The 14,315-nt window shown below is 37.1% G+C and overlaps 1 protein-coding gene across 2 annotated transcripts; it reads right to left on the bottom strand.

Moving 5' to 3' along the window:
• Window positions 1-262: 262 nt before the first annotated feature.
• On the bottom strand, window positions 263-13,754 carry LOC127439072 (mucosa-associated lymphoid tissue lymphoma translocation protein 1 homolog). Of its 2 annotated transcripts, XM_051695110.1 has the most exons (17): window positions 13,463-13,754; window positions 10,131-10,285; window positions 9,875-10,041; window positions 7,751-7,881; window positions 6,968-7,118; window positions 6,682-6,869; window positions 5,870-5,966; window positions 5,420-5,464; window positions 5,265-5,306; window positions 4,958-5,161; window positions 4,050-4,227; window positions 3,879-3,953; window positions 3,674-3,801; window positions 3,384-3,533; window positions 3,078-3,235; window positions 2,684-2,821; window positions 263-1,028 (listed from the first exon to the last, which is right to left on the bottom strand). In XM_051695110.1, the coding sequence occupies exons 2-17, from the start codon at window positions 10,265-10,267 to the stop codon at window positions 585-587; spliced, it is 2,433 nt and encodes an 810-aa protein (XP_051551070.1). In that variant the 5' UTR covers window positions 10,268-10,285; window positions 13,463-13,754; the 3' UTR covers window positions 263-584. The 2 variants fall into 2 exon arrangements, with proteins under 2 accessions (XP_051551070.1, XP_051551071.1); XM_051695111.1 differs by lacking the exon at window positions 13,463-13,754 and having other exon boundaries at window positions 10,135-10,270.
• Between the last annotated feature and the right edge of the window lie 561 nt (window positions 13,755-14,315).

Below are 14,315 nucleotides of genomic sequence, written 5' to 3'. Positions count from 1 at the left end.
TTGTTGTATTTTCTGCCATTAAGTTTTGGCAGGAGCGTGGAAACTACTAATAGTATTTAGTTCATAATTTACATCTAAGAATGTATGTTTTTTTAGCTGATTAACGACATTGGTAAACATAATACAATCACTAATCATTATTCAATACCAGTTTGATGGTAGTGAGGGAACTGCTATTAGGATTTCATAATTTATTCCTAAAAATGTAAATTTGTAGCTGATTAAAAACATTCAGAGTCGTAAAGTTACAGTCATCACAAAATTACATGGACCACTTGTGGTGTATTTTAATGAAAAACCAAACAAAAACTAAATAAGGTCTCTTTATGAACTGGCAGACAAACAATACACAACACAATAAAATAGCTTGGGTAGACTACAAGTACACCAATTTTCTCAATTACTGTACATACAAAGGTGTTAAAATACAGATTTGTAAATCGGGTTGCCAGCTGTCCCATATTAACTAGCATGTCCCATATTTTGGTTGAAATGAAGATGTTCTATTGTTTTATAAGTTTTTAATGCTCTTAGAAACTTTTCATAAAGACTTTTGTACAGCTTTGAATTGGAACACTTTCCCACTAAATAGAATTTGGCAAGTTGGTAAATTTAAAGGGGAGCTCCTCAGAGGCAGCACTAGGCAAACTCTTGATGATAAGAGGTTCTTCGGACTCAAGGAACTCTGGGCTTATGTTTTCCTCAGGTTCATTCTTTAAACCAGAGCTTGAGGTTGATTCGCTGGGCCTCTGATAATAAGTCCAGGTTGTGGAGGCAGACCCAATGGAGGAAGGGTATAAGCCGGGCAGGTTAGCTCTGATGCCTTCGCTGAAGGATGAAGACTCCAGCATGCTGGACATTTGTAGGTCTAATGAGGAAGATTCTGAGAAAGAGCGGGGGAGTCTTGGCTCATGGAGGTTAAGTTTTGACACAAGAGGTTTGCCTACAGACACTTTTTGCTCCTCCACTAACTCTTCATCCAGATTAGTGTACTTGTAATGTAGAGACACAGTAAAAGAGAGCTCCATCTGTGAGGACGAAAAGCAAGTCAGACATTCTATTAGAGTTCCTAGATCCTATCTTATGCTGTATAAAATGACAGCATTTTAATGGCACATTGCATGCAGCTGTAATATTACAAGAATAAAGTTGTCATATTTAAAAATAATAATAATTGCACGAATTAAGTCGTCATATTACGAAAATAAAGTTAGAGCATTGTATGAGATTAAAGACTAATGTTTTTAGAATAAAGTAATAAATACAATAAAATCATGAATAAAAAAATAAAAAAATAAAATCATGTCATTACGAGATTTAAATTTTAAAATTGCAAGTACAAAGTTGAGGCATTATGGGATATACATTTTAATATTATGAGAATAAAACTGTAGCATTACTGAATTGAAGTTTTAATATTACAAGAATAAAGTCGTAATATTATGAGAATAAAATTTTAGCATTACTGGATTAAAGTTTTAATATTACAAAAATTATGTTGTAGTAGCATTGTGAGATTAAAATCGTCACACCATGTGATTTAAGTAATAATATTATAAAGTTGTAGTATTATTTGAGATTAAATTAGTAATGTTTTGAGAATAAAGTAATAATATGAGAATAAAGTTGCAGCATTACAAGAATAAAGTTGCACCATTACTGGATTAACATTGTATTATGAAAATAAAGTTGTATCATAATGGGATTAAAGTTGTAATATTATGAAAATAAAGTCATAGCATTGTGAGATTAAAGTTGTAGCATTGTGAGATTAAAGTTTTAGCATTACGAGAATAAAGTCGTAATATTGTGTGAGTAAAGTTGTAGCATTATATGAGATTACAGTAGTAATGTTTTTATTTTTATTTATTTAATTTATCCCCTTTTCTTCCAATTTGGAATGCCCAATTCCCACTACTTAGTAGGTCCTCGTGGTGCCGTAGTTACTCACCTCAATCTGGGTGGTGGAGGACAAGTCTCAGTTGCCTCCCTTCTGAGACTGTCAATCTGCACATTTTATCACATGGCTCATTGTGCATGACACCGCCGAGACTCCCAGCATGTGGAGACTCATGCTACTCTCTGCGATCCACGCACAATTTACCAAGCACTCCATTGAAAGCGAGAACCACTAATCGCGACCACGAGGAAGTTACCACATGTGACTCTACCCTCCCTAGCAACCGGGCCAATTTGGTAGTTTAGGAGACCTGGCTGGAGTCACTCAGCACATCCTGGATTTGAACTTGCAACTCCAGGGGTGGTAGTCAGCATCAATACTGGCTGAGCTACCCAGGTCCCCCTGTAGTAATGTTTTTAGAATAAAGTCATAATATGATAATAAAATAGTAAAATTAGGAGATTAAACGTTTTAATATTGCGTGAGGTACAAACCATTTAGGAATGTTATGACTTCATTCTTTTTTCTTGTAAAATACCTATTGAGATTTTTCTCAAAATAATAAAAATGTATTCCTGTAATATTATAACTTTATTCTCAAAATCTCAAAATATTTTAATATGGCACTAAAATGCCATCGTAGTATAACGCAGGGCTATCACTATCATAAACATTGAGGGAGACATTGATGTCCCTCCTAATATTCAGAATAGTGGTTGATAAATATTACTTTTTCATTGACTTATTTTTAAATTTTAACAGACAGAACCAGAGTCGCAATACCTTGAGCCTTTGCAGGGCACTAATACGAGTGTAGAGCCGAGGCTGTTCCAGAAGCTGTAGATCATCCATGGTAAGTAGTAAACTGCCAGCCTCCTGGAGACTTTCCTGATTGCTGTGCTTCAGGTCTACTTCAGGGCCCTGAATTAATTGTGTATATATATATATATATATATATATATATATAAAAAAACAGAGATGATAAGAGCAAATCTTCTGTTTACAAATGAATCCAAAATCTTGTGTTTATCAGCTTAAACAATTGTACATCAAGTTCAACTACTAGTCTTACCAAAAGACAATGAATCGTATCGAGGAGTCAGCAGTTAATCATACATGCACAGAATATTTTCTTTAGACAAACTCAACTCTTGGATCTACAAGAAAGACAATTTACCTCAGTGAAGTCAGAATGTTGGGCATAGCAGGACACAATGTCTTTAGGAATCTCCAATATCCGAGTGTAGATTATCATGATATTGGAGAACTCTGCAGCAAAACCCAACTGTACCTTCACGCCACATTCAAACTCAAGACAGCGGCTGTCTGGGAGGACTGGTACGAATTAAACAAAAATCCTGAATGTCGTCTTATTCTGCATCACAGTGTTTGTACATTAATTACTCTGCATATGTGCCCCAGGAAAAGAATTACAAACATTTTAATAATCCTGAGAAGTGATTTTATAATAAAAGGGTCTCACCATGTGCAATAGCCCACTGTAAATTGCGTGTTGATGCTGTAACTTGGCAGGCTGGGTCTTGTATGCGGTCAGTCAAAGCACGGCGCTCCGAAAGATTACTGCGCAGTTCCAGAGCCTGCCGGCCTCGAGTGATATTACATCTTCCCATGTCTGCAATGGCACACAGACCCACACAATGTTACAATTTTAGGTATCTCATCAGTTCAGTATCTCATAGCTCAAATGACTTTACACCAATACCAACAATGAAATGGATAACAAGCGGACAGTTGAGAATTTTATCCCCAAACCTTCTGCTACTTTGTCAAGTAAGACCGTGACCTTCTCTGGATTCATCAGTCTCTTCTTGAGGAAGCTCATAAAGATTCCATTAGAGAGGTCATCTTTGTTAACTTCAAATGCTTCGGCATCAACACACCTGTATCCAAAATGTAGCAACTGTAAACATAATCTCTAAATGTCAGAAAATACATGGCATGATTATATGAGACTCACGTTGCATAGCCAAACACTATGTTTGCGGTAACTTTCAAGGGGCCAGACTGTGTAATGCTGTCATCATTTGGGTTTCTGTATGAACAACACGACGGCAGTAAGAATACCTGTACATTTTGTGTAAAATGAATCACAATAATCTTACAGAATTGTTTGCACTACGAGTCAAACCGTTTGCGACACATGTCCAACAGAAAGACGTTAAGTCCTGTCTGCCGTTCTTGCATGCGCTGTAACACATCCTGCACACAGAGACAGTGCTTTGAGGTATGAGAGGCTGGAGCGTCAATGGGTACCATGAAACTGTTCCCATAGTTCTCATAGCCATGTCCAGCAAAATACAATAGCCCTATAGAAAAGGTAGACATACAAAAGGATGCATTAGAGATCACACATCTGCAGATGACCCTATTTTGAATGGAATTTAATTTAATCTGTACATGTTGGAAAATTATGGAACCATTTCACATTTTCACAAAACGTGAGTCTCTTTAAATAAAGTTAACCCCTGACCTTATTTAACTCATAAATCGAAAATCCTTCTAAGAACCCATTGGAAATTCCCTGCATAAACGCAGACGCTTCTAGCTACGAACGCTCGATTTCGTGCATTGTTGCATTTCAAAATGTACGTTACATTCTCACCATGGCAATATGGGGCGCTATAGCAGACTGTCCACTTCTACAGTGAGTCTTCTCTTTCAAGATAACTACTGTCATGGTGAAGCAACAGACTGAAGAGGATATTGCTAAGCCAGCAAGGTAAAGTCCACGGTCAGAAATGAACTTTTCCATTAGGGGGCAATATTTGCCTCTCTATCGGCCCTTTAAAGTTCTGAGGTTTGTTGCCATCACAGTAACGCAAGAATGCACGTTAACCATGTTCAGCCGGACAGAGCATTAGCAATGCATTGGCCAGATGCTCATATCTGCACACACGTACTTGTGTAAAATACGTGTCTGGCTTTAGCCTTCTGTTTTGACCTACAAACTGATGTCATGAGTAAACAGCTCGACAGTATTTTCCAATGAATTCATTTTAATAATGAATAATCCAACTGATGTAACAAGGAATTTACCATAAACACCTCGATCCAACAGCAACAGGAACTCAGTAACAGCACTGTGCATCTCCTGCCAGTTGAGGTCCAGCAGAGAGACAACTTTAAAGTCTAGCTGGCGTAGAAGGTTAGTCAGCTCATACACATCCGCCATGGGGGCTCTCAGCTGCCGGTGATGCAGGTAGTTCATATTCCCCATAAGCAAGGCCACCTTATCAGTGGCTATAAATTCGTAAAGTGCATAAGAATGTTTTTATAATGCAGAATGACAAGATTTGTTCAGCAGATCCGTTAATCACAAAAACAAACACGGTGTAATACATACCGCAACAATCACCCAATTGCTTTGGAGGTGCATCAGGAGTATCTGTGAAGTACAAGTGCTTATGAGTGATAATGAAACATTGTAATTAGATATCGTAAGTTAAAATGTTACAATTATTAAAATATTACATTTACAATTAAATAGATCATACTTACCTACTTCAGTCGTTTCCCAAGAGACATCAGAAAAGGAACCAGGACCTGAGCGAAAACAGGGCGGACCATTAGGATTGAAAAGATCAGCAATACAGAACCATAATACAAGTGTGTCTGAAGTCAACATGAAACTATTTTCTCTCAACCCATTTTACTTCCATAATGGGAACAATCAGCAACAGAACTTTTATCGATCCAGAATTAATTGTATTGGGAAAAGTGGTCTATGTGTTAGATTGTTGGAGAGGAGGGGTCGAAAAATATGATAGATTACAGCAAATTAGTTTCAGAGGTAAGTTCAGACATTGTGATGCAGTTGGAATAACATGCACCAAGGAATTGTTCACAATAACACCAACAACATGTATTAATAAAGAAAATACAGTCCATTTTGATTTCATGTTGACTTCAAGGGAACAAATGTGGATCATTTGGTCTCAAGCAACTTACCTATGTTAACTTGGACCTGATCACTCCACATTTCATGATAAAGGTTGTAAACCCTGCACGTGTATGTACCTCTGTCAGCTGTGGTAACGCATGGAATCTGTTGACAAGCCCATACAGTTGCCCATGTGAGTAAACTGTACAGCTAAATTAGACTATTTAATAGTACTAAATTTGTGCAACCCATTATGCTTCATGAATTATTCTAAGCATTCACCAACTGTGACACTTAAACCAAAATAAAGGTAAGCTACAATGAGCTATGACTGAATTAATCCCAAAGTATGCTTCGAATTTGACACAAACGCTCAGTGTCTGTGTATAGTCGAACATGAGCCTGTCAAAGTATACTCCATATGACTGTACGTGCATACACAGGCGATTGCCGCATGCACACTACAACTACTATAAGACACCAGACTATTAGGAGTTTAGACCCATAAAGATGTCTTTATATTCCTAACTCGAGTTATACAAATGCAGGTATCTCCTGACCTCCTCACACACGTGTTCTTGACGTGCACATCTACTGTTGTTGCTTTTACCTTCGTCTCCTGTTTTTACCAGCGATTACATCTTCTTCTAGCACTTCTTCGTGACAGCAACAGCTCAAATGAGAGTGTTGCCACCTTGTGGACCCACTAATTTGTGCAAATAATTCAAGGCACATGCGCATTCTGCGTGTTCAAACACGCAGGTTAGAAAAATCGCACTTTGCTGATGATAAGATTTGCGTCACATGTCCTGTATGCAGATGCTCAGCGTTCGTGTCTGACCGAAGAATACTTTGGGCTTTAGACTAGGGTGTTAACCACCTTTAAGAAGTTTCTAGTGTACTTTGGCATTGGCTGTCTGTTATGATACCACTGGAACTGAGGAGGTGGGTTGGCCTGAGCAGCAATTTCGAAATAGAGAGTGTCTCCCTCCTCCAATGCTTGAGCCCTGGGTTGCTGAGTTATGTATAACCCACTAGATGATGATGGGAAGTAGCTACCACTGGGGCCTGCAAACACAGGCGTTCAAAGACAAAGTAACAATTTACGTGTGGCGAATGAAGATTGATCGACTTCTGATTCAGCTTAGAGACAAATCTTCACATGCCTGCACTTGCACCTCCAGACCTCAGGAGACTTACATGGGCCCATTTGGAGAAGATATACTTGTCTCCAAAACTTACACGACAGATGTAGTGCCCCTGCTGTGCTGGACCTACAGATTTCAGGAACAGCTCTGGGACATTGCCTCCAGGCACCTACCGAAAAAGTGAAGAATTAGGCTGTTTAGAGAATGGTTCAAAGGACGACAGTCTTAGGGGCCGTTCACACCAAAACAAATTTTTGCATCTGTCTGCAGTATTTTTCGATTGTTTTTCTATGTAAACCTATGCTAGATCTTCTTTTCATCTTGCTGTTTTTTCTGTGTCTCGTGCAGGAATGCCATGTCTTTTAGACACTGTCAAATTATAAAGACCTTCAATTTATAAAAATGTGTCTCGAGACACCAGCAATCTCTTATACTCGTTACACTGTGCCTAGCTTTATCAGCGCAAAACACATTGTGATGAGGAGGAGGGCATGGCCGAGCCGAGAGGATTCACGCCCGGCGCTGAGTTGCCCAATCAGCAGGAGAGAGATAAGAGGAGGAGCCGGGGATGCCAGAGAGAGAGAGAGAGAGAGAGAGAGAGAGGAAGCACACAGCAGTGTTTTGTGTGTGCGCTTTTGTTATGTTTCAGTTCAGTGTTTTATGTTGAATTAAAGTCTTTTTGATTACTAATCCGGTTCCTGCTTCCTCCTTTCCCGATGAACGAGAGACTTGTCAGCCACACACATTTTATCTGAACAGCCCCTTGTGACTTCAAATCAGTAGGTTTGGTAGTTAACTGACCTCATCTTTGCCATTGAACCACTGGTAGGTGAGCTCCAGAGGTCCGACTGCCTTGCAACTGAGAATCACAGGACTTCCCTCTGGTACCCGGTGACTCTGTGGCTGCAGTGTGATGGCAATTTGCTCCATCACTTTTCAAAAATGAAAAGGAACAATTAACACCAGTGTACACACTCTTTATGAATCATATTCTACAACCTTACAAACCAAAAGTACTGCCTCAACTTGACCCTAAAAACCTACAGCATCATCTATTTTAGTGAGCTGATGGAAATAGATTTCCAGCTAAGGGAAAAAACACACTAAAATCAGCCTGCAGTTTTTAGCTGGTCTCCCAGTTGGTCAGGCTGGTCTGTTTGGATGGTTTTACAGGGATTTTGGGGAGTTTTGAGCAATTGTCAGCTTCTCAGGTTGAGAAACAAGCTCACCAACTAGCTAATCCAGCGGAACGCCAGCCTGGCCAAGTTGGGAGACCAGCAAACCAACTTAGGCTGGTTTAAGATGTTTTTTCAGGGTTAATAAAGTTTGTTTTAATGGTTTTACAGGGGATTTTGGGAGTTTGGAGCACTTGTCAGCTAATTAAATTGGGAGACCAGCTGGCCAACCAGCTGAACACCAGCTTGGCCAAGTTGGGAAAACAGCAAAACCAGCAAACCACCTCAGACTGGTTTAAGCTGTTTTATTCTGGTTAATAAAGCTTGTTTGGGTGGTTATACATGGGTTTTAGAAAGTTTTGGCCACTTGTCAGCTTAGAAGACCAGCTGGCCAACCGGCTAAACACCAACTTGGCCACGTTCATCTTGTTTAAGATCATACAAACATCTTTGGCTGGTTTAAGATGGGGTTTTTGTTTTTCAGGATTAATATAGCTTAAAATGGCAATCAACATCTTGAGTCTACACTGGCGGCCAAAAGTTTGGAATAATGTACAGATTTTGTTCTTATGGAAAGGAATTGGTACTTTTATTCACCAAAGTGGCATTCAACTGATCACAATGTATAGTCAGGACATTAATAATGTGAAAAATTACTATTACAATTTGAAAAAAAAATAAAAAAATTTCAGAACTTCTTAAACTACTTCAAAGAGTTCTCATCAAAAAATCCCCTTTCATGTGCAGCAATGACAGCTTTGCACATCCTTGTTATTCTAGCTGTCAGTTTGTCCAGATACTTAGGTGACATTTCACCCCACACTTCTTGTAGCACTTGTCATAGATGTGGCTGTCTTGTCGGGCACTTCTCACGCACCTTACAGTCTAGCTGATCCCACAAAAGCTCAATGGGGTTAAGATCCATAACACTCTTTTCCAATTATCTGTTGTCCAATGTCTGTGTTTCTTTGCCCAATCTAACCTTTTCTTTTTGTTTTTCTGTTTCAAAAGTGGCTTTTTCTTTGCAATTCTTCCCATAAGGCCTGCACCCCTGAGTCTTCTCTTTACTGTTGTACATGAAACTGGTGTTGAGCGGGTAGAATTCAATGAAGCTGGCAGCTGAGGACATGTGAGGCATCTATTTCTCAAACTAGAGACTCTGATGTACTTATCCTCTTGTTTAGTTGTACATCTGGCCTTCCACATTTCTTTCTGTCCTTGTTAGAGCCCTTTGTCTTTGAAGACTGTAGTGTACACCTTCAGTTTTTTGGCAATTTCAAGCATTGTATTGCCTTCATTCCTCAAAACAATGGTTGACTGATGAGTTTCTAGAGAAAGCTGTTTCTTTTTTGCCATTTTTGACCTAATATTGACCTTAAGACATGCCAGTCTATTGTATACTGTGGCAACTCAAAAACAAAGACAATGTTAAGCTTCATTTAACGAACCAAATAGCTTTCAACTGTGTTTGATATAATGGCAAGTGATTTTCTAGTACCAAATTAGCAATTTAGCATGATTACTCAAGGATAAGGTGTTGGAGTGATGGCTGCTGGAAATGGAGCCTGTCTAGATTTGATCAAAAATTACTTTTTTCAAATAGTGATGGTGCTGTTTTGCTTACATCAGTAATGACCTGACTATATGTGATATATGTGACTATATGTATTGTGATCAGTTGAATGCCACTCTGTATCTGTACATTATTCCAAACTTTTGGCCACCAGTGTATATATGTATATTAGGTTACCTTGTGTAGTGAGAAATCCAACAGCCTCTCTGTGCTCAATTTTCCTTAGGCACTGAAGCAGGAAAGCCAAGGTACAGCCTCTATCGGCAAGTAGGGCAAGCAGGGATCGTCCAGGGCTGCCATTAGGACTTAGCACTTTGAGTGAGCAGTCAGTCAAATCTCTGTCACTGTAAAAAAGGCAATTCTCTTACAGTGAAATTGTCATAACTAAGCCTAGTATTAGTTAATTCTGTAAGTTAGCCTATAATGGACTTACCTACAAGAGAACTGTGGCTTCTCGGCCACTGCCTTTGCCAGCTGTTTCCAACCAAACTCTAAATTATCTAGCATGTAACCGAGTCTGTTTAATACTGCCTCATTGAGGGTCCCCACACCCAAATTCATGTTCTCCATAACCCAGTGAAAGATTTTCTGAAAAAACAATGACAAGATGCTTATTTAAATTTATTGCTGAACAGAGATGGCATCCTGCTAAATAATATATAGCATATACTATATACTATATACTATATATGTGACCTGCCCCCTCATTTTAAGCTACTTTGAGTCACAGAACAACTTCTGTTCTAACTTAATCTATATAGAAATTCATCACGGGTCATTAAATTTCCCTAGTGGGGCAACCTTGCCTTTTTATTTATAGCAACTACAGAGTAACTACTGTACATTTTGTCAAAACATCTTCATTTTTAACCAGTAATTACAAGTAAATGCTTTTATTTTGAATATATTGGTAATGTACGAGCACACTTTCTCTCACCATTCTGACTACTTTATATGGAAAAGCCAAGATTCTTTGATAAAAGTAAATGAGCTATCAAGGCGGATTAAAACACTTAAGTGGATAGCATATGACTCGGATTTCCCCCCGAATAAAATGGATAACAGATTCAAAGTTTGGGCAAGAAGCAGAATCACCATGTATTGCACTATAAGAGAACAGGGTGAAATTTTAAGCTTTCAATCAATAAATGGAAAATTTTCCCTTGAAAAACAAGACTTTTATAGGTACCTCCAGATAAGAAATAAGATATTTATGACCAGGAATTGAAAGATATAATGAAGAGCACGCTAAACCCATTGATATAATTATTAATAAAAGCATATACATGTATATCTGGAGTAAAATATAAGATCATTACACAAACATATAAAAGCTTCATGAATATGAAGACAAATTCAACAAAATTTCTTAAGAATAGATTGATAAAAGAAAGTGCAATGGAAATCACAGATAAGGAATGGACTACCATTTGGAAATTTCAGTGGAGCTCTACTAAATCATTGATATGGAGAGAATTTTGTTGGAAAAACTTAATATGTTTCTTTAAAACACCACAACAAACAGCCAAATATAATAAAACCCTCTCAAGATGTTGGAGAAACTGTGGATGTTTAGAGGCTCACCACTACCATATTTTCTGGCAATGCCCAAATGTTCAAAAATATTGGGAGGACATATGGATAGCCCTTGAGAATATTTTTAGAACATACATCCCCCAACAAAGCAAAGCACTTTATTTCAGCTATTTGGGTCCCGATTTAATATCCGAAGACAAATATCTGATGGGCATACTGTTAGCGTCCAGTAAAAAAACAATTACATGGAAATGGGTTCAACAAAAAAGACCGACTTTAAACGACTGGATTGATGTAACAGCAGAGATATATCTGATGGAAAACATTACTTTCTATGTCAATATGCAAAAAGATGTCTACATGGGAAAATGGGAAAAATGGGTTACATATGTATCACAAGTAAGAGATCATATGGTTTTGTTAATGAATAAGTAGGGACAGACTGTGTGATAACTAAGGTAACTACGCAGAATTGGGATAAAACATAATTTACCTTTTCAAAAACAAGTTGTATGATTGTTTTATAAATATATATATATATATATATATATATATATATATATATATATATATATATATATATATATATATATATATGGACATAACGAACAATTCCCTGGATGTATATAGTTTCTTTCTATATATGAGGCACTTTGTGATATTTTGTGATATCTCAACTTAATTTTATTTAACTTGGATTGTTAAATAATTGCAAACTGTAGTACTATGATTGTACCTGACTGAAAGCCTCAATTCAAACAAAAAAAAAAGAAAAAAAAAGAAAAGGAAAAGCCAAGAGTTTTTTAAGCAACTGATCATTCTTCATTTTAAGGGATTTCCAATAGCCTAAATATTTATCGGAATTTCCTAACTAATATGTTGTTCCTGTAACACCATATTTGAATATTCCTGAGAACTGATTGAGTTCAAAACCATGGTATACCAAAAAGCGGAAGATGTGTCTAGCCTCTCAACCCAGATCACAACTTTTTTTTTTTTAAGTAAACCGTTACTGGTATGTCAGCATGAATTGGGGAAAGAAAAAGGTTGGATGAATTGCACATACCAATCTACAAGCAAACAAGGGAACTAGCATTAGAAATTTAGAGCCAGCTGCAAGGGTTAGAAAAATAAATTAACCAACTCTTCTTTCACCAGCTGACCACCTCGCATCTGTTTGTGCCAGTATCTTCAAGCATTTCGGAAAGACGTGTATAAACTTATCAAATAATATTTGTGCAATGATTTTGCTAATGCATACAGTTTGCCTTAATTGTCTAGAACAAACAACCTATTGCTATTAACATAATGATTATGACTATTAAATTTACACTTACATTTTGAATTATTTAAATCACACAAATCTGTAACACTTTACAGTGTTAATACGGTTGTATTTGATAACATTAGTTTATTTTGTTTGTTCATTTTAGTTTAGTGTAGGCCTATTTGCTAAGTGTTAATCAGCATGAACTATCAATGAGCAATACTTCTTCATTACTTAATCTTGCTTATTGTTACTGTCAACCTATAGCATACTTGTACATTTTTTAAACTAAGTTGTATACAGTATATTAACATTAGTTAATCCATTATGAACTAACAATGAAAAAAAAATATTTTCATCTATTAACATTAACCAAGATTAATAAAGGCTGTAATATAAAATATCGGTCATTAGTTCATGATACCTTTTGCATTAACTAAGGTATAATGTTAACAACTTAACATGATAAAAGTTAACAAATTGTAAAGTGTTACCAACCTATTAACCTACAGTCTTATTCCATAATTAGACAAATTTAAGTACTACAATTGTAAAAATAAATAAATAAATAAATAAGTAAAAACAAAACATTAATATTAAAACCAATTTAATCTCCAACACCACCACTAAATCTGTCCTTCCGCTTGTTCAAACCTTGATTTTGTTCCTGTGTATAAATAAAACAATGAAAAGCCATCAAGTTCATAGAGAAATGCGGAAATAAATATTTTCGCATTGACGGCATATAGCAGCGTGCGTTATGAAGTTTATACCCATTAAACGTTTTAGTTCACTACGCATCACATCATTGAGAATCAGAGGAGCTCGATATCGATTATTGCGATCATATACATTACATAGTAATACACTGTTCGATTTCTTTGATAAGTAAACGAAACATGTAAAAACGGAAATCTCTTAATTCCAACAGTTTATACCGGCAAAACAAAATGTGCATTTACCTGTAATACGGTAACTCTGGCTCTAGGAAGTTTATCCTTGCTTCGTAAAATGTAGGTTACAATCTTGAGACGCTAGTGACGCCTGATACAGAATCTCAGCGTATTAAGTTTGATATACACATCCACATACACATACACAATCAATCAGACCCTAAACATCTGTTCATCCGCTTCGAATCTGGGTTGGTTGTGTGTCTTTCTACCTTTAAAAAAATAAAATCCGCAAAGCAGTACGGGTAAACATCCGAACCAGTTTCTTTCCTTTTTTTTTTTAGTTTGTAGTTCCTCTTTCTAACAAGCATTTGCATGTACACTCACCACGCGTATCACGAGCGTTTTACTTTCACCTTCTCTCGACCTATAGCAGCGAAGCGTCATCGTCTCTGTGATTTGGCATGTTTGGGTTTGACTTCAGTTGTTTTTCCAACATTCAAGCCTGGATGGATGGATGGATGGATGGATGGATAGATGGATGGATAGATAGATAGATAGATAGATGGATAGATAGAGCTGAAGTCAGAAGTTTACATACACCTCAGCCAAATACGTTTAAACTCAGTTTTTCACAATTCCTGACATTTAATGGTAGAAAACATTCCCTGTCTTAGGTCAGTTAGGATCACTACTCTGTTTTAAGACTGAGAGATGTCAGAATAATAGTAGAGAGAATGATTTATTTCAGCTTTTATTTCATTCATCACATTCCCAGTGGGTCATAAGTTTACATACACTTTGTTAGTATTTGGTAGCATTGCCTTTAAATTGTTTAACCTGGGTCAAACTTTTAGGTAGCCTTCCACATGCTTCTCACAATAAGTTGCTGTAATTTTGGCCCATTTCTCCGGACAGAACT

Source organism: Myxocyprinus asiaticus, chromosome 50, assembly GCF_019703515.2.
Source record: "Myxocyprinus asiaticus isolate MX2 ecotype Aquarium Trade chromosome 50, UBuf_Myxa_2, whole genome shotgun sequence".
NCBI classification, from domain to species: Eukaryota; Metazoa; Chordata; class Actinopteri; order Cypriniformes; family Catostomidae; genus Myxocyprinus; species Myxocyprinus asiaticus.
Note: the sequence above shows the minus strand (reverse complement) of the source record. Positions and strands in the feature narration are given on the sequence as shown.